This window comes from Diorhabda sublineata, chromosome 7, assembly GCF_026230105.1.
Source record: "Diorhabda sublineata isolate icDioSubl1.1 chromosome 7, icDioSubl1.1, whole genome shotgun sequence".
Taxonomy (NCBI): domain Eukaryota; kingdom Metazoa; phylum Arthropoda; class Insecta; order Coleoptera; family Chrysomelidae; genus Diorhabda; species Diorhabda sublineata.
Window position 1 is genome coordinate 3664864 of NC_079480.1, and position 21847 is coordinate 3686710.

General features: G+C 30.9%; 1 protein-coding gene across 6 annotated transcripts in view; it reads right to left on the bottom strand.

Annotated features, from left to right (window-relative positions):
- The window catches only part of LOC130446301 (homeobox protein homothorax), a 356948-nt gene that overhangs the window by 305475 nt on the left and 29626 nt on the right, over window positions 1–21847 (bottom strand). For 3 of the 6 annotated variants that reach the window (XM_056782464.1, XM_056782463.1, XM_056782462.1), the window contains exon 3: window positions 10119–10339. In XM_056782464.1, the coding sequence (XP_056638442.1) occupies window positions 10119–10339 (221 nt within the window). Of the gene's footprint in view, window positions 1–10118; window positions 10340–15805; window positions 15986–21847 lie in introns of those variants that run through there. The other 3 variants (XM_056782466.1, XM_056782465.1, XM_056782467.1) reach the window with 2 other exon arrangements.

The window sequence follows — 21847 nt, forward strand, 5'->3', positions numbered from 1 at the left end:
GTCACATAATGTGGGCCACAGTTTACAAATACAAGATAGCTATGATGATAGCCAACCTCCGAAATGTTTATTTACCTTATAAATTTACGTCTAGTTTGCTTAAGGCGTAAATAAGTTAAGGGGACAGGAAAGTAATGTCGTTTCTTACAACTTTTTTGAAATTTGGGTTGAAATGCACAACCAAATACCAGCAGAAGTTGAAGCAAATCCATGCAGGAAAAACGAAGCATCTTTAATCAACTGGTCGACTATCCATATATCCAGTAGTTTGAAAAAAAAGCATAGCAATTATATTGATACTCCATGATCTGTCTAGAAATAAAAAAATCAATAGATCCATTCCATGTAACGTGTTGTTTAAAGGCACCACACAGAATTGGTTTTCGAAAGCTTGATAACTGGTGACGAAAAATGGGTCCTATATGATCATTCAAAACGAAAAGGAAGCGACTTTTGATAAATGGAATGAATCACTACAGAGTAGCAAGGTTTTTACATCCAGAAAGACACTTTTATGCGTATGGAATTGTTCATATTGAAGTGCTAAGGCCTTTTATTGAACATTCTCTATTATGAACGATTGGATTGACTGAATCAATCAGAAATGAGGAACTCGTTAAAACCCAATTTCGCACCATCTATATTTTCTTTTATACCATCTCGATTTTTTTTTTAAATCGGCAATATGTTGTTGATTATGATGATTACTTTCCAGTCTTTTTGTAAAACAAAAATCAGCTTCACTTTTATATACATGTGATTGTTGATGAAAGGACGCGTTTTTTAAATATTCTGAAGTTGCTATTATAACAAGGATGTCAATTCGAATAAATTGAACTTCACTGTGACACTGCAATTTTAATTAACAACATAGGAAAATGACGATTAATTATTTAATATATTCATGATTATTAATAACTTGGTAGGTTGTAAGTCTTCGGCTTGTAGTTGTTACTACCAAATGCATATCACGTTTTTATAATATAATGTTTTTTAATGACTCCTTATCGACAGATTGATCATTCTTTATAATGCGCTTTGCGTTATTATACAGTGAATTATTTAGCGCTTAAGTGAAAATTGAGTTATCTAACGGTTAGAAAATTAACTAAAGAATTATGTTATGAGACTCATATAAAAAAAAAATTAAAAAACAAAAGATCATAAATCTCAAAAGTACTCTAATGGTATTTAGAATATTAATTTTTTCTGTAGTATTAATCAAATTTAGAAAAAAAGGTCTTCATTCGGTTCTAATTTATTATTATTTTATTTTCCTAATAATTGAATTTATTCATATATTTAAAATATTAAATTATCATTTACATAATTAATGTATATAGAATATTCCATAATTTTTCGTATAGCATAGTAGACCGTGGTTTATTCTACGTAAATTATACGAGGGTTGTCGGAAAACTAAGTAAATTCCGATATAAACAAAAAGGAAATATATTTTAAAATATCGGTCATATTGAATATTTAGTTTCTGTCTTAAAATGTTTCTGAAAATAGAAAAAATTGAGTATCGAATTGTCATTATATATTTGTTTTTGAAAGACAATACGACTACGAAAATTTACTACCGTTAAATGTTGAGGAGTTGGTTCTAATCTCCTTGACTGACGATGATTGTTGAGGATCGTCAAAAACTGCTATAACCAGCGCTATCATCGTTTTCCAAAAGGTACTGAGGTACTTCGGATTAAGCATAGAGAAAAAGGATGCATATTTTTTTGTGTGCTTCAATCGCTAAGGGTTATTAGCACTTTACTTTTGATTATTGATTGATATTATTTTGGTTCTCTTTAAACATTCGCTACACATTTTCATTTTGATATTTTGATGTATCAATTATAGCTCTAGCCTGTATCAGTTTACTCCTAGCGTAGACACTTGGTAAAAGAATTGTTATTTTTGCTGTGCTATAAAATAGCTTGCATATATCTGTTGAATTGATCTTTTGCTTGTTGTGTGGTTGGGTTTTGAATTAGTAATTATTAAAACTAAAGTCTGATGTAAAGAATATATTTCACCTTTGTACACACTACACTCTTCTAGTAGCCAGAGCTTTTGTGTGCCTGTTTGAAATGAATTACGGGACATTTTTTTGTTATATAGGTGGTTAGGAATAAAACAAAGAAAACTGTTGGGTTTTATAAATAAATGTGGAGCAGGTTGTATACTCTATCTTTGAATATTGTTGGGAACGCACATATTACTATTTACATTTATTATTATTTCTATTTTTATGCGATCTAATAGTGCTTTTATGGATATAAGTAAGGTCTATTTGTCTACCATTTTTTCTAGTTTAGTTTTCCTTCAAAAATGATTCCCAATTATCCATCTACTATATACTAAACCAATAATGATGCAGGTGTAAACTATCCACGCATTGAGGATACTTAGGACCAAAAGTGCTTTCAAATAAACATTTCTGATGCCTTATTGATGCAGTTTTAACAAAATGAGTCGAGGCATGGAATCGTAACTGTAGATGAAAGATAGATTCATATCTACACTTCTGAAACGTACATTCAAGATAATAGATTCCAAGAGGCGAACCTGCTCCTAAAAGGTTTCATCAAGTAATATATAACTAACTGTTGTTATCAATTTTTCCATCAATATATTATTGTTGTGAATATGATCGACAGTTAGGTTCAATATTTTTATTTAAACAATCTCGAATGACGTTTTTACTGAAATAACTCGACAAGCAAAAAAGAAACTTCTATTTATATTCGTGTCAACACAAACGTTGAATATTTTCCACTTTTTCACATGTGTTTTCTTTATAAATTGCATTCATGCAAAGTTAAATGAAGTCTCTATTTACTCTATATATAAATATGACGTTTTCCAATATTTATAACCAAATTTTCGTATTAATGATATTAGGCCCAATACTGTTACGATTTAACATATATTTTGAAAAGACCACTTAAAAAAATCGAAAATACTATGCAAATATCAAATTCATTCACTTACTGCCGCAATATTATCATTTTAATGAAGTATTAAACACTTTTGGTATGACTAAGTTTGATATTGAGGCGATAAAAGTTGAATAAAAATCAACATGATAGTCTATAAAGTTTACGACAGATAAGAGGGCATAATTGATTCAGTTTTCCTTTCATTATAACTTGGTAATGTTTCATTCTAATATTCTGGTTTGGTCGAAACGATCTAAATTTAAAAGTAGGGCATATTTTGTAACAATTTCGGAAATGGATTTCGTTTACGAATATGCTTGTTGGCTGGTAATAAAAAGAATATAAAATTAAGAATGTCGTTAAATTTATGACACCAGCACGAGTATCTTTTATATATATTTCTTATTGTATTTTTTTCATATTAAGTTCTGAGAATAATGATTTTTGAGAGCTTTCAGTTTGGAGAAAATGAAAATCTGCACATTTCGAAAGTTTTGACCCCACCACTATTTCTTCTCTACTAAAAATTTCTATGTCAATGTCTATTGTTTCACCATTTAATTTTATATTCTTCTATATCTCCAATTTCATCCCTTCTTATTAAGTATTCCTATCGTCTTATCTCATATTTGCTGTTATCGTACTTTTTGTTTATTCTCTATTATTTTTACTTCCCCAATTCCATTCCAAATGTTCCATTTTTCATATTTTACATTGTATTTCTAATTCTATTTTTTTTTTAATTATTGTTCTTAATTCTTTTAAATTGAAGGTGGCTTAGTGCTCAATTCTTCTTTTGCTAATTTTTTCCGAATTGTACTTCATTCAAATTTCAATTGTATTTATGTCTACTAATTTTCTTCTTCTCGCTCACATATCACGTCAAAACGAAAAATTTTTAGCAAAATCTAAGATTTTCCAAAATGAGCAAGTTTAGGTTAGGTTAGGTTAGGTTTGTTTAGGTTAGGTTAGGTTAGGTTAGGCTAGGAGACTATGACTATAATCGCATTGGTGAGAAAGTATTAACTTTTTGTTACTCTGTTGTTAACTCTTTTATAATTTTTCTTCTTTTATTCACGATATTTTTGTTCTTATTTCCTGCTAATTACTTGGTTCAACGTAATTATCACTGTCAAAAAATTAACATCATAAACAGAACAATATTGTTTGACATACACCATAATATGCTAATATGGTTGGACTTGAATTTTCTTTAATTTCCACATTTGTTGTTTAATCTATCTTTTATCTATAAAAAACTAAATGTCAAATTGGACTGTAAGTTTTTTAACAAATTCCCTTTTTATTGATAAAATAATGTTAAACTAATCGAGATTTCGTCCTTTTCTCTATTAGTCAGTTTATTCCAAATTCATTTTGCTCCTGTTTAGTTAATTCCTTTTTTGGGGTGTTTTCGCTGGCTTCATATCGGCACAATCCATTCCTATTTTTGATGAACATATATTTATATCTTAATTTGGTTCTATTTTTCTAGTACTTATATTACAATTCTTAAGTACTCAAACATATTTGAGACAACAGCATACGATCAAGTTCTTTCAAGTGTAACTGTCAAACGTGCAAAAATTTTCGTGCACAAGATTGTACAACTAACATTTGTAGGATACTTAGGCCAGATGCTTCGGCGGGCGTCAAGAAGGAAGCGGACTGATAATTTTTATTTAGGATACGCAATTAAGTTATGAGTATTTGCATAATTAGTAAATTATATTTCAATAATACCTTATATTTTAATTTGGATTGAAATTGATTCCTTGGACAGTAATTATGTTTGTACTGTGACGAGAATTACTCTGTGAATGGAGAATGACTCGATCGATTGCTGTTCTTAGATCTAAAACTATTATATTCTTCTCTTCATGAACGCTTTTCTTTTACTTATAAATTTATTGGTATGAGTAAATAATTGATATTTCTTTATAATAATATATTAATTTTTTATAATTTCGTATTGAAATTATTTATTTCGCTTCCATATATTTCATTTTATTAAACCCTACTAATTATTTCGATCATATACCAGACATATTTCAACATCGACTAATCACGTTTGCTTTTGAATGAGTATCATAAAAATAATAAAAACGATGATAACTTCATGTAGGTCGTCCCACCCACAGTGGACCATGTTGACTTAAAGAAAAAAAAATATTAAAACCGTGATTTTAACAACAAAAATTAGCTGTAGTAACAAGTACTATAATTGATAAATCCGTACTGAAACTCCATAAAACGAATGAATGGCAGCGATCACGTTTTGGTCGTGTTGATTACAAAAACATAACATACAAACATTACAAAAGCATTATAGTCAAAACTTGAGGAAATAATGTAAGCATTAAATCAAATTTCTAATTGAATGTGTCAAACAGATTTAATATGTTTTGAAAATGTGAATAATAGGTCAGTAAATGTGGTGTTTACAAACCAATAAAGTATAAAAATTATCTTAATAGCCAGTTATATCGCGACCATTGTTCATTCGAGTATGTACGTGGTGGCTTAGCTTACAAAATGTACTCATAAACTGACTCTCACATAGAGGAAAGAATAAATGACAATAATCGGTAATAAGAGAAAAATCCTTCAAGTAAAATACGACACAAAGCAATTAGTGAAGATGCAAAAGAAAGGGTAAATTCCAGCATTAAATCTATTCACTAAGTAGGTATATGTATTTCGAAAATTCTGTATTTTTGAAGATATACTACAAAAGTCTGTTTCAAATATCCCGTAAATATTAATAAATCCTTGTTTTATGGGATTTCTATATTGAGAACGATATTGATAATTATTTTATGAACAAAATCGCTAGTTAAAGAAATCGTTTACAGTTAATCATTTTGTAAAAATGGGAATAGCCACACAAACAATTTACGATATCTGTCGGCGTGTTGAGACAGGTATTTTGATTAAAAAAATGTCAGTAGCAGAAAGAAAAGTTAAAAAACTGCTACAGAAGAGAGAAGCTCTGGTTGAAGCGGCTTACGGAAAACTGGGAGTCGGTGTGGGAAAATTGGGTTGAAAATTCAAAATCTATAAGCAACATTCTAAAGGAACCGAATGTGATTCAAAAATCGGCATACAAATATTTTGAGAACAAATAAAAATTAAAACAAAAGTCTAAGTCTCAACGAGTTTTCACACGTTAAATGTTAGGAAATCATTATCGACGAAGAGTCATATCAAAAAAGCGAGAAATCAAATTCAGAAGTATATTTCAAAATAAACAAAAAGTTTAACTCGAAAGTGTTGGTATATATGGCGATATCTTCTCGTGGTCGTTCTTCGGCATACCAAGTTCTTTTGGAAATTATGTAACCGCCAAAATATATGAAAAAAGTGTGTAGATTGATGCAATTCCTGAAGGAACTTTTGTGTTTTGGCCAGGAATGGTAACTGCTCATTATGCAAAGACCAATATGAAACAAAATGTGTTTTCTGAAGGTTTGGAAGTAACTACATATAAAGAATTAAATAAGATAATTTTAAACAAACTCCGATAAACGCCAGATTGAGTATTTCATAATTTAATGCAACATTTAAAAACAAAAATTAGGAAACCGAGACGACTGGATGTTGATTCAGTTATATAAAATGTTTGTAATTATATTGTAGTTAAAATTGTTTCATAGAGTTTAATACAAATAATCAACCTACAACAAACAGTATGTATGATTTTTCTTACCCACCCTTATATAGAAAAAAGACAAACAAATCAACAATAAACTCATTACATAGTTGAATAATTTACTGAAATAGAAGAAGTTTGGTAATGAACATTTTAGTAAATTAGTATAGATAAATTGATAAAAGGATAATTCAAAATAAATGATTTAATTTTTTAGCAGCTCTGCATGCTATTTGCCTGTAGAATGTGATAGATTTTATTTATTATTTATTTCTTCGACCGTCTTCTTAGCTACTTTTTTTGAGCAGGTCTATCAATATCAATTATATATATATATATAGGTGCCTAAACCACCCAAGTTGTTGTTTTGAATAGTTTTTAACTATATTTGCTTACCAAGCATAAGGAAAATTTTATGAATGAGTTGAGTAAATGAAATTAACCCTAATATCGATTAAATCATTGCATCACTAAATTGAATAATGTAGTAATTTGAATGTTATATAAATTTCAACGGATATGCTCCGCCACTGCGTAGTGACGTCCCATTTGAACAAAAACATAAGCCCTGTTATCCATTTGGGGAATTTGGTCTGGGTGTTCGGCTTTTTGTGAGTAAATTAATATCTGAACCACAGATGAGGCCTTATTTAGCGGCACATGGGTCCTTTTGGGTCACTTCCAGTTGGTGTATTTTCTTTTTTCGTTATATTTTTAAAATTTCTCAGACCTCCAGACGAGATTCAATATGTTTTTAAATCGTATCACAACGTTTAACAAATTATACGAATTAAACACTTATTGGATTTATCTGCTTACATTCTTAAATACATTGACCGTGATGTTTCTCACATATAAAGTTTGATAGGAATGCTGCAAATTATGTATATCGATAACGAACGAAGAAATTAAATGTAGTGAATTTTACATAATTAATAATAATATTTTCTCAACATATCACAAATCAGCGTACATAGTTTGTTCAATGTTAAGAGTAGTATTTCAATTATACTAATTAGCGGCAAAGATTATTGTAAAATATAAACAAAACTCCGAAAAAATTACCTCTATATTAAACGAAATACATAAATAATTCAAATATGACTAATGACTTCTAATAAAGTCATATGTAATATATTACATACTAGCTTTTTGTTTCGAATAAAAATATTTTTAATACCGCAATTGAAAAAGGAATCTGACTTGTTAGATCGACATTCTTTTGTATGTGTTTACAGATCTTTCCAGTACAACTTAATTATTAAATATCTTGTGCTAAATGATTGAATAAATTTGATACTAATAAAGCTTTTAGTCATTAAGTAAAATCTTGAGATAATGATGATGATTTTACTTGTCGATTCAATATGTACATAACACTTCAATTCTCAGATACTTCCCATATAAGTACCTATTCTGTATTAACAAGCTTATTCATGTCAATATAGATTTAACTCCAATACCCAGCCATGTCCACGATTTACGTGCTATGTTATCGTGCAATGCTTCAGCGAAACATTCTCTTCTGACCCTTTGGGTGAGTCCCTGTCCTCTAGATCCAAGGAAAAACTACCCCCTTTTCGGTTCCTTGCCTTCGTCGACAATTATCCCATCGCCATTATGTAGAGCCCAAATCCCAAACCCCAAATTTTAGTCAGTGTTAAAGGTTTTCTGAGGTTTCCTTGTCACCTGGTGAACTTTTTTATCAGTCAAAAAAACAATGATTTCTTTTACCCAACGCAGACCCAACACGAACAAAACAGTCATCCAGATTATCTGGGTCATTCCAAAATAAAACTAGTACTTTAGTTATCTTCATAAGTTATCATCAACCATTAGCTAGTGATTATTTATGACTAAGCTTGTTAGAAACTACACCTCTTTCGAAAGAGCTTGCCGCAAATATTGATTTGAGATTTAACGATGCTATTATTTTCGCTACGATTTGTTATGATATTAAAATAAATCAAAGAGCTAAGCCTAAATAAACGAATGTTATGGAATTATTCACCGAGGAATAATCAATTTGTTGTAGAATATACGAATAGTGGAAAAATGACGAAACTCAAGAAATAGACAAGTTATAACAAGGAATAACAAAAAGAATATGGAAGAACGAAGTTCTTAACGATTTTTTTAGTTAATCTACATAACTATTTATCGCGTTTATAGTTGTAAGACTCATACAAGTGAATGGGTTTTATCTTATTATTAAATGAGAAATCATTAACAAAAAGCCCATTTTCTCTAGATGACACTCGACCTTTTGTATCGTAAAATTTTTCGAAAGATTATTAACTGGGTACCATATGTACGGCGCGAGTGCGCAAGCTAATAAAAAATTATCATCGCTCGCAAACAAGTGAGTGCGGCAAGCGGCGATTGCTCTGACCCGTAAATTATCTACAAAATGGCACGTCGTAAATATATTGGAAGGTTTATGAATGCAGCAAATACGATGTTTGATAGACAATCCATTCATACTTTTGTTGAAGTGGATATACCGCTGTTGGGAATTTATTGAAATTTGATTTGCTTTTTTTTATCTGCAGACCGTACTATTTTCCAGATACAAGACAGTATACCTACTAGGTTTATCAAAAGAATATGGTAAATAGATTTTATAGCAGAAATTAGTCACAACGCGTCAAGTTCTATCATATAAAATTTGCACCCGTTGTAGCCTGTTAAAAAGTGGTCTAAGTTCGAATGTAATTTCTACAAATGATACTGGGGATGAAATGTGGGACCTTGACCATGAACCAAGGCCAGGCCAGCTTCAACGTCCTGATCATTGTTTCTCCACGATTATGATTGTATGGGAAATTCATCAGATTTAATACCATGCCACTTCAAAATTTTACCGAAAATAAAATGTGCTAGATAGGAAACATTTTGATACCATTCTTAATATTGAGAACGTCACGATAGAATAGTCAATTGGCAAGAATAAGTTTGACTACTGCCTGCTACCTTTGTGATAATACTTGACGTAATATTTGTCTTGTACCGAAATACTTATTCGTATTTGATGGGAATTATGAATTGAAAGAAGTACAAAGCTCCAAATAACAAGGAATAATGATTGACAGTATTGGCGAAAGAAGATCAGAGCTAAAAGAAAGAGTATTAGCAATTGAAAGAACAAAGAAAATGTTGAAAAGCAGAAGAATATTTAAAAAACAATGATAGACCGATACTAGATAGGGAGGCAACATATAAATTACGAAATAAAAGAGAAATTCGAAGAAGTAGATATGGTTGAGAAGAGAAAAACAAAAATAAAAAGATAGTTAGGGCATCTGTGTAGAGCAGTTACTTTATCATTGCCAAGATGAGATCTAGAAGGTAGATCCAGATCAAAGGGGCTAAATCGAGTAGAGTAGCACAGGAATCAATCAATGGACAAAAAACCACGACAGGATCGCCTGGAGAATAAAACAATCTAAATAAGTTTGAGAAAAGTAAATGTTTCATTGCATAAAATGAACATTGATTAAATATAATGTTAGTATTTTACTTACCCGTAGATCGCGTCCTTGTCTCTTTTCCCGACATCAGGTACGGCTCCACCCATGACGTGATTCGCCGTGGGGTTAACATGGTTCGAGTGATAAGGGTGCATAGCATGATTCAAATGGGGGGAGTGATGAAGACCTGGTAAACTAGGTCGATGGGCAACGTGTGGTTCGTACATGCCCCCCGCCGCGCCGTCCATGTACCCCGGATGGATACCATCGTCGTACTGTAACAAATTTTTTGAATTTATAAAAGTGTCTGATGATATCGTTTAAAGCAACAACGGATTGTGGGTGATTTTTTTTAAAATAGATCTCTACTGTTGAATTGGCAATACCAAGTAAAAAGCCATTTAAAAAATTAATTATAAAACAATTTTAAGGACCCAGGAGATAAACTACGACACAACATCGTAAATTAGAACCAAACATTTCTAAAATGAAATATATAATATAAGAAATTGAAATGCAGTCGCACCCTTCATGAAATAAACTAGTTATAAATGAATTTATGGAATGATTAATTTGTTGAATATAATCCAACAGCGTGTTTTTTGCCGCGAGGTTTTAATAATAATAATAATAAATCCGATCAAACTTCATTGGCAACATTTAATTTTATTTCGTTCCTGAATTAATTTTAAATTCACGCACTTTTAGGCATGTCGTTTTCAATATTATATCCTTGTAACCTTATAATTAACATTTTTATGCTCAACGACTCAAACATTATCTTGGGAAATATCCAATCCAGGATATTATTTACATATATGTAGATTTTTTATAATTAACAGTCGTATTTATCGATAGTGAAGTCGTCACTCATTAGGTACCACACACTGCGAAGAATTTACATATATCACCAATTTTACAGAATTAATTTTAATTATTCCACGCACGTTTTGTTTTTAGTTCATTTCTATTATTATACATCCTGGAAAATCCTCTAATTCTATATGTATATAATATCTTTGCTAAGCAAAAATTTCAATTGTGATACTTTTCATCAAAATAAATCTTACTCTAACAAACTAATTGTTAGGAAACGTAATTAGTGAGCTACGTTGATTTATAATAACAACTTTATTCAAACGCTAGTGTTTTTTTTTTCTTTTTTGTTTTTTGACTTTTTGAAATGTCTCCAATAATGGGAAGGTATCAATTCATAGCTCAACGCTATCTACGTGAAAACCGCCAGTTTTCCATTAATTTCAGTCCTCGATCTAATCAAGTATTACAGGGGACATAAACCTTTCTCCTGGATAGCTCACTGGAGGAGTATTCCAGTCAATCTAAAATATTAATGTCCACAAATCTGAAGAATTTCTTCGTTTTAAGATGAAAGGCATGATAGAGGAAAACTGAAGATTCTGCGAGGAAGCTATACAGACAGCAGACCATCTACTTTCCGAAAATCCTGCTCATTTGGTGTCTATGTATTTTTGATGCAAAAGAATGAGATGCAAAGTCATATACAAAACTAGTTTCAGAGCGTCTAAAAAGCCTAAACGACTTCCGAAACAACCTAATCTAATTTACTATAGCGCTTTGTTTGTGATTGTTGTGTCAACCCAAACTTTTCAACTCGCATTCACTCAAGTCTCGTCTAAATTTTTTTGATTGTTCTATTATTTTGCAGGGGTGGTTCGTCTTTAGGCTATTATTATATGTCTTTCTATCAATATCAATTTCCTGTTATGCTTAGTAAAACTGTAGATAAATCTGTGTATTTGTTTCCAGAAATTTCACGACTTTTATTGGGGCTAATGTCATTTGCTTTGAATTAAAAATTGTAAAAAGTCATGTACTTTTGGTCTTATAGACATCAACACTAACAGTAAATGTGCACACAGCACGACAATAATTTTAGATTGTCCCAACTTTTATATTCTGATTTTAAAGTATAACTAATTTCTAGAAATACTATTAAACAATAGTTATTTAATATTTTACGATATAGATTTCTGGACTGTGAGGCTAGATCTTCTTAAACTAATAAGTAATTTGTGAGGAATTATTCCAAGGATTGAGTAAAGAATAAAAATTTCAGTCAAGATTGAGTCGTTTCGAGGAGATAAAAAGTTATTTCAAAGGTTTAGAAAAAGAATCGAATTTGTTTTGTGAAAATGAAGTCATATCGTGGAGTCGAAGATGGCAAAAGAAGTGACTGATCACATTAATTTTTGCACTACCGCTACGATAGATACTGTTTTATTAGTGTCAAAAAGGTGGACATTGTTACAATTATATAAAGTAGACGAAACGTGTAAGATTATGTCGAATTCTCTCCATAATTATTATTTATTCAATTTGAAAACAGTCAAAAGGTCATTATGGGGTGTGGGATACGCGCTTTCCTACTTCTTCAATGATTGTGTGAAATAAAATAACAGAAAAATCGACAGAAAAGCCTTAAAGACCCCGACTTGAGACTCTTTCTCATATATTCAGTTAAGGTTTATATAAATTGTACTCAAATGATAATAAACAATTAACATTAAATTGGACGGCATAAAGTTTTCAACTAAATCCACTTTAGAAATAAAGAAGTTGTGGAAACTAGAGGCACTTTCCTAAAAACGAACGCTTCTTACAAATTAATATGAACAATAAAAAAAAAGAAACTTATCTGGAGAAAGCTGAACCATTTGTAGCTCTCAATCGTGAACTACATTTATTCTAAGCTAAAGCTGGAAAATATTGGGTCAGAATTGTTGTGAACAGTCATTCCGAATCATCTATAAGGAATCGATTTTTGGGTTTAATCGAGTAATTGTCGGGAATAATCGTTTTGCAGCGCAATATTGTTATAAAATAAATTATTTCTGTATTTTATCAACTGAGTCTTTATTCTATTCTATTTAAGACCAAGAAGCTACATACCTCGCAAGGCCCAGATTCGTCCATCTTCAGAATTTTGCTCGCACATTTGGAGCTCCGCTCCCAAGCATACCCCGAAGATGATCGACTAAATATACGACTCTATGCTACTGTTTGAGGGTTCAATTTTATTGAATGTCATAAATATTTGATTAAATCTTTTGGCCATCGAGTAACTGTAATCAATTTTTATGAGAGGAAAGACAACATCAGAGGACGAATCTCTGCAGTCACACTAACCCTGTGAGTCAAGTGATCTGTTGTTTGCCTTCACGGCCAATAATTTGGGGTACCTTGATGTACTACAATAAGCCTAAATTCTTGACATTGCACACCTGACCAGTGTTCTCTTAGATATTAGTTAATGGGTCTAGCAAAAACTATGTCTTTTGTTCCTATTACTTAAAACTTGTTCTTACAATTTAAATTTATTTTATTCTCTTGATTTTATTCAATTCAAAGGAAGTTGTTGTGGCAAATTAACTGAAATTATTCTCGTATTGCCATTGCGATTTAAGTATTGATTTCACAAACATTTAATAAACTTTCAGTTTTAGATATTTAAAATGTTGACCACACAAAAATGTAGGTAAGTGTTTCTTTAACTTTTTCAATTTAGACATTCGAAATTACAAATTAAATGTCGCAACAAACTTTAATCGTATTCTGATGTAACAACTAAGAAATGTCACTACACATCATATCATCATTAAATTATATATTCATTCATGTAAATAAAGGTCTATATGGTAAATTAACATAAAAATTTCATTTATTCTACTTTTATTATAGTGAGAATATTGTGGTAATCTGATAATATAATGGTAGCAGAAAATTCTTACTAATTTATTTTTGTATATAATTTGAATACAATTAGCAAAATTATTTCTAATTATAAATCAAACCAACTGTTTTTCACTATAATAAATTAATTCGTAGGTTATCCTGAATTACGTTCAAACGAATGGACTAAGTAAAGGTTTCAGGTTAATAAAATATTTTAAATTAGAATTTGCGTAGTTGGACAATTTGTATAGCATTTTCTGTCAATGAATATATAAAGCAGGACGCTGTCGTCTGTATACTATTCAGAAACGTTTACAATTAATGGAAAATCTACCAAATCCATTGGAAATAAAAAAAAACTAAATATTATTATTACTGTGGAGCAACGAGATGAATTTTTTTAATGATTGTGTTAAAAATAAATATTCTTTTTCACTTTCGTACAAAGAATAATTGTTAAAACATTTTCCCAACAATAAATTAATGTTTACGAAAATAAGAATGTCTCATATATATATTTATTATTAGTTTGGAAATATTAAATACAAAAATCTCTATACTAAACCAGTAGACGCACTTTATTTCCTCTACCTTGCTTTTCCTGTGAATTTTATTAAAAAACAAAAAGAAGTTTCTTCCAATTTCATCGAAGATCATTCCGAAACGCAATACTAAAAACTACAAAACTAAAAATGACTCTAGCGGACAATTTAATTGGAATTTCCGGAACAGTTTCGAAAGAGGTCCGTCTAATTTTGTGACCGTTCACGAATGGTTTTTAAATGATGGAAAATTCTAACGTAACATTTTTAGAATTAAGTATTATCTGTACATGCACACAAAAACTGTTTGAGCAGATTGGTGACTTGATTCAATGTTTTTTTTTAAGTAATTATAGTGAACAATTTGTTATTTTGGGAAGGCTCAAAAAACTCAACGTGTTTCTGGAATAATTGGTGGATTAGAAATGATTGGATTTGGACTGAGAACGAATTGTATTTTTGACAATTCTACATGCTATAACACATGTTTTTTTTACAGTTTTAACCAATGTCTCATCCATTCCATTGGTTTCTCACCAGTAAAGGTTGATTTTTATACTCTGTATTTTTTCACTGTTAAATGGTGAATTGTTGTCACATTTTGTTGAACTACCTACTTCTAAGTTAGGATATCTTGAGCATTCTTCTAGAAGACAAACTCTTTGTTTGGGAGAGGTTCTGCATCACTCAGACGTACGGATTAGAAAGCGTAGACTAACCTCTTATTGCCTTGGTCATGTCGACCTTCTTTTTCTTTTCCGTTTCTAGTCTACAGTCCGCAAATTTTATGCTATTGCAGTCCCAGTTCTGCAAGCTCCAGTTCTAGGAGCTACGAAGGGTCATCCTTCTCGGATCTATTACCTATTTTCCTTTTTTTTGTATCTTTATTAGTTTTCATATTTGTTACCACGAGTGGGGATGAGATGTCCGGCGAGGTTAGATACTCCGGGAGATCATCAGGTATCCCAGAGGCACCGTTCGAGACCGTATTATGATAATTTACATATTATTGTTATTATCAATATTTAATTGGAAATAAACATCTCATAAATTTGTCGTTTTGAATGGATATGAAATAATATGAATAATTTCCATGATCCAAGTTTCTGATTCTGAATAATATTAAGATATAATAATTGGGAAAAAATCAACAAAGTCGTAGCCATTTCTGTGTTTGCATACAAAAATAATACTAATATATATTTAATCTGAAATTAAAACTAATTTCTAAGCAAATTTAGAGCACTCGACTTATGGTAGTAAGATTTGTTTGAATTACAATCTAGTTTGGTATTGCCAATAAAATTAAAAAAAAACGAAATTAAATAACCATTTTTCAAAAATCCAATTAAATACAAATATTAAAAAAAACTACTACAAAATAACTAAAATCTACTATTGATTGGGATGCATATCGATTTGGTAGTTATATAATTTGATAGATTAAAACAAAAATTTACATATTAAAAAATAGTTTATAATTACGTTTTTTTGAAGAACATCCATGACTCGAATTTTGATCACTGTTGGGCCTTATTAAAAAAAGTTACACCTAAAAACGATGGTGGTGTTAAAAAGAGGTGCTAAAAACCAACATCAGGAGACGGCACTGGGCATAGCAGCTTCTATCATTTGTAGCACCAAATACACTGTTTTTGGGTCACTGCGCTATACATTTATAAAATTAAAATAAATGCACTTTCAGTAATTTTTATACTTATATATTGTGTATACAAAAAATGTGTATTAACAAGAGGAGAAAAATCAAAAAAGAGTAGCACTTGTAGTAATAATTAAGTAATTTAAGTCCGAATTGATTAACTTTTTGAGATACAAGTGAGAATCTAGCCAAAAATAAATCTCAATCCCGTACTTCCTTGGAATGGCCTATGACCCTATACTCTCATTTCGTCTTTATTACCATAAATTTTAAATCCAGGTACATCGTTCCTTGGTCATCCTCCATTAAGTGTATTAATTAGTAATCCCAAGTGAGGTTATGTTATTATTTTCGATAAATTTTATAGTATGGAATAAGAGATGTAAACTAAAGCATTTGTTGTTGGTCATTCTATTAGAATAAAGCAGAAATACTAATTTAAAAAAGGCAAATACGATAAAGATTTATAAACAATTTGTATCAATAGAAAAATATATATAGGATATACAAAATTTTTTCACGCCTTGGGCACAGCAGACGTAAAAACGAATACAGAAATTAGAATTCAAGAGATGTCATAATACAAAGAAAACTGAATAGGTTACTAAAAAATTATTACCACCTCTTCATATTAAATTGGGACCGATTATGACTTTAAATATAGATGAATGTTGTTTTCGATATTTGTCAGATTTATTGCCTGGGATTTACTGGAAGAACTTTGGAACTAAGCTCGAGCTCGTCACATTTATCCTCATTTCTATCATGGTGTATGCTCCTACAGCATGAGTACACAGTGGAGAGAGTAATTACCTCTTTAGTACAGGGAGGACCATGAATTTTTCAACTTTTGTAATTGATCTAGCGTCTGGAACGCGCGGAAGAGGAGGTTGGGGCGGCTCTCGCTTCTTGAGAATTAAATCATCGATTGAAATATTTGAAAAAATCGGCTCATCTATTAATAATAAATAATCTAGGCGACTACGGATCAGGAAAAGCGAAAAGAACGTAGTCTCAACATTGTTGTTTTCGATATTTGTCAGATTTATTGCCTGGGATTTACTGGAAGAACTTTGGAACTAAGCTCGAGCTCGTCACATTTATCCTCATTTCTATCATGGTGTATGCTCCTACAGCATGAGTACACAGTGGAGAGAGTAATTACCTCTTTAGTACAGGGAGGACCATGAATTTTTCAACTTTTGTAATTGATCTAGCGTCTGGAACGCGCGGAAGGGGAGGTTGGGGCGGCTCTCGCTTCTTGAGAATTAAATCATCGATTGAAATATTTGAAAAAATCGGCTCATCTATTAATAATAAATAATCTAGGCGACTACGGATCAGGAAAAGCGAAAAGAACGTAGTCTCAACATTGTTGTTTTCGATATTTGTCAGATTTATTGCCTGGGATTTACTGGAAGAACTTTTGAACTAAGCTCGAGCTCGTCACATTTATCCTCATTTCTATCATGGTGTATGCTCCTACAGCATGAGTACACAGTGGAGAGAGTAATTACCTCTTTAGTACAGGGAGGACCATGAATTTTTCAACTTTTGTAATTGATCTAGCGTCTGGAACGCGCGGAAGAGGAGGTTGGGGCGGCTCTCGCTTCTTGAGAATTAAATCATCGATTGAAATATTTGAAAAAATCGGCTCATCTATTAATAATAAATAATCTAGGCGACTACGGATCAGGAAAAGCGAAAAGAACGTAGTCTCAACATTGTTGTTTTCGATATTTGTCAGATTTATTGCCTGGGATTTACTGGAAGAACTTTGGAACTAAGCTCGAGCTCGTCACATTTATCCTCATTTCTATCATGGTGTATGCTCCTACAGCATGAGTACACAGTGGAGAGAGTAATTACCTCTTTAGTACAGGGAGGACCATGAATTTTTCAACTTTTGTAATTGATCTAGCGTCTGGAACGCGCGGAAGGGGAGGTTGGGGCGGCTCTCGCTTCTTGAGAATTAAATCATCGATTGAAATATTTGAAAAAATCGGCTCATCTATTAATAATAAATAATCTGGGCGACTACAGATGAGGAAAAGCGAAAAGAACGTCCAAGGTAGTCTCAACATTGTATCTTTTTAGGAAACAGCTGGTGTAAGAGTTGAGAAGAAAGTCTACGATTTTCGAACGTTTTAGCAGCTTTAATAATATTTTTTCTTGTACTTTTATCTTAATTGGCATGTCAATAATGAAAATTGTAAAGATCCGTATCTTATTGAAAATGCATCCGGGGCTTCAGTACCTTTTAACTCCGCAGAATATGTGAAAAAGCTAAGAGATTTTGTTGAATCTGATACATCGTTTTGAGGGTTACAGCAATAGATCATGGAAGCAGCGAAATGGTACAATCGGTTATACATCAAATTAAAAAATGTTCTCAATAAATTGATTTCTTGTGGAAAAAATATTCTATAGCCTTTCCCAGCCCTGACCTATTTCCTACTGATTTGTTTTTATGAGTTTCTTTTAATAATTCAAGAACAATACATTTGAAACATTCGTCAAGAAATGGGCGTCGAAGGGTTTTCAAATATCTAAGTGCCAAGTTTCATTTGAAAAGAACTGTTTTCGTTATTCGTTAGAATATAATATGTTCTCTTTTATAGCTACTCATTCTGAATATCTTGGACACAACAGATGACATCACCGGGAGAAAATTCGAATTGCTTCACGTGGAATATAACACGTGGTAAAACTGAAAATATGTCATGCATTTATGGCCAAAGAAACAGTTTAGACAGACATTACATAAACGAACAAGCAGAAACTGAAACTCACCACTATGTCGGATGAGGTATCGTTTTTGAGATGTACATTCTGGAAGGCACGATTTTGGACTATGTCTGAGTGTGTGAAAAAACGGGAAAACTAAATTGATATATTCAGTAGTGCTCTAATTAGGCAACTTGGAGTAGACACACCACATCATTTCACGAAATTGAATCTAATGATTTTAATTAATTTATTTAACAAAATTTTTCTTGTTATATATAAAGTAGATGTAGTGCTTTCATATTTTCGGTTGTACAAATACGTAAATGTTCACTACATCCACACTCACATAGATAGTTTTGACAAAAGTTGGATGATTGTATGGAAGGAGATGATGAAATACTCACTAAATGGTTAATTTGGAGCATTTAGTAGTACTACTTTACTAAACTTCGTGTTAAAGAGATGATATATAAAATGTGCCGGATTCTGGATCGAAATATTAACCAGATACCGAAAAATCTATCAGAGAAGTAAGAATTTATACATTATAATAAATATCAATATTTTGAAACTGTCTCATATGATTTATTCTTGTCTCACTTATGGAAAGACAGAATAGTGTACTAATTGAATATTTCTGACGATAGGTCAAGTCCAATCATATTTATAATGGTTTTGGTTGTTTATTATTATGTTTGATAACGGCTATTGCATAATATTATGCATATTTGCTCAATCGAACGTTAATAATTTGCATTTATGTAACGTAGTTTGATTTCTAATGTCACCAAACAAGTTAACCGATATTAAGATACGGTGTGGGAGTAGAATCTTTTATTCAAATCTTATACCGTTTATAAGTTTAAAATTACATTTAATTGACAAGAATTAACATAAATACGTTTCGATCTATGGTTATAATTTTATATATGCACATAAAAATTTTTGTTTGATTTCATAACCAATTGCTCTACTTCTTCAGTATTATTATTATTATTAATGCCAATTATGTACGGAGCTATATAACCTAAATCTTCGATTTGTACAGATTTTTTGCAGAAAAGCTTATGAAAATTGTTCAAAATGTACAACAGCTGAAGCGTGTTTTTAGTAAATGTTTTATTATTTAAATTTGGTTAACATTTCGTTATAAAGAGAAAATAGAGTCGCTTGTAGTGATATACTTTGATCTATACACACTTACACCCACCAAATTTAAAAGATTAATGATTTTTAGCCAACAAAACTCAATTACGTAACTGTTTTTGATGACGTGCGTCGCATAGTTAAATTTGATTATTACCACAACGTAGAAATAATTCAAATGAATCTCAAAGTTGAATAGTTTCCAAAAATAATTTTCCGCATCTATAAACGTTTTTTTAGCCTATAAATATACAACCAGAGAAAAAACGAATTAATTGAAACACAAATGAAGGGAAAAATTTGGAGGCAGAAACTTTTTAATGAAGCATAGAGAATATAGTTTTTGACAAGCTAGATTTTTCAAATTCAAATTCAGTCAGAACTTAACAATGGAATTCATCAAGATTTCTATTCAATAGATATTTTTGTAGAGAGATTAATTTTTTTCCTTTTCAACGAAATGATATTTTTAGATTAGATAAGAAAATTGGTAGTTGCTTATCAATAAAAAGCATTTTTTTAATATTAGGCTAATCCCAACGATTAAAACTGATGAAATTTCAGCATATAATCAATAGAAATGTTGATATCGAACTCAATTTATACTTAAAAAATGAAGGCTAGATTTCATTTGTAACAATATAAATTATAATAGATGATGACCAATATAGTAGAACGTTTAAAATGACTTCAGACTTCAAAATATAACATCTAGTCTAGCTAAAACTTTCTAAATATAATCATTTTGGAAAAAATATATTTTTTTATCAACATAATCTCCTTTTAGCTTCATACACTTTTCCCAGCGACGTTTAATAAGTTCAATACACTTTTTATAATAAAAATAATTAAGCTCCTCAAAATAGCCAATAACTGCCGATATCAGTTATTCATTGTTCATCGTTATCCTTGTCCACCGAGCCAATTTTTTAAATATGGGAACAGAAAATAATCCGAGGGGATTAAATCTGTTGAATAGGGTGCATGAGGTAGTAATTCAAATTCATGAATTTTGGCCATTGCAATAACGGATGTTTGAGATGATGCATTGTCTTGATGTAACAACATGCGGTCGTTTTGGCTTCAATTATTCGCTCAAAACTCAACTAGTGTTAACCTGGTAGCGGTCAAACAATCACCTACATATAGAAAAGTTAACTAGAATATCGAAATTGATCATGGAAAATATGGTAACAACTACTAGTATACAGAAAAAAAAACCTACGGAGACAATTAAGTAGCCAAACTTATCCATTAGTAAAATGCAAAGGTTTTGACGTTACTTTCCACAACAAAATAATGAATATAATGAAACGGTAATCCCCTTTGTGTTTTAGATGGATTTGATTGTTTCGAAATATTCCTAAAAACCAGAATTATCATATAATAATTGTAGTCTCGCTGCAATCATGCCATATAGTTCGAAAATTTTTAAACTAGCACAGATGTAGTTCATTGTTTCTTCTTTAAGGTGATAAAAATGTACCCCCTTACTTGGTACATGAATGAAATAATAATAATATTACGATATTTTATCGTTTCCAGGTCGATCGCAATAAACAAACAAAGTCATCCGATTACGAAAAAATTGGCTGGAATATCCTCCAGTAAATGGTTGAATTATCAAAACATGAAATACAGTATTTATGACAAATTATTGGTTACGAAGATACATAACATATCTAATTCGATGTGAGGCTTGAGTTTGAGGAAAGCACACACACTTCGAGTATGTCAAGCATCCACAGCAGTTAACATTGTGGTCGAATATATGAAATATACGATAAATAGTTATGAACATGATGAGAAAGACGTGATGCGACCCAATGAAATAATTGAATATGACGAAACCTAAATTTCAGTTTGAAAACTCAATAAGATTAATTCATGAAATACGTGTTATTCAATACAAACTTTTGAACTGTCTTGTTAGATTCTTTTCAATAGTTTATTCATGTACCTTCTGATTAAATAAATAAATCAAATATCTA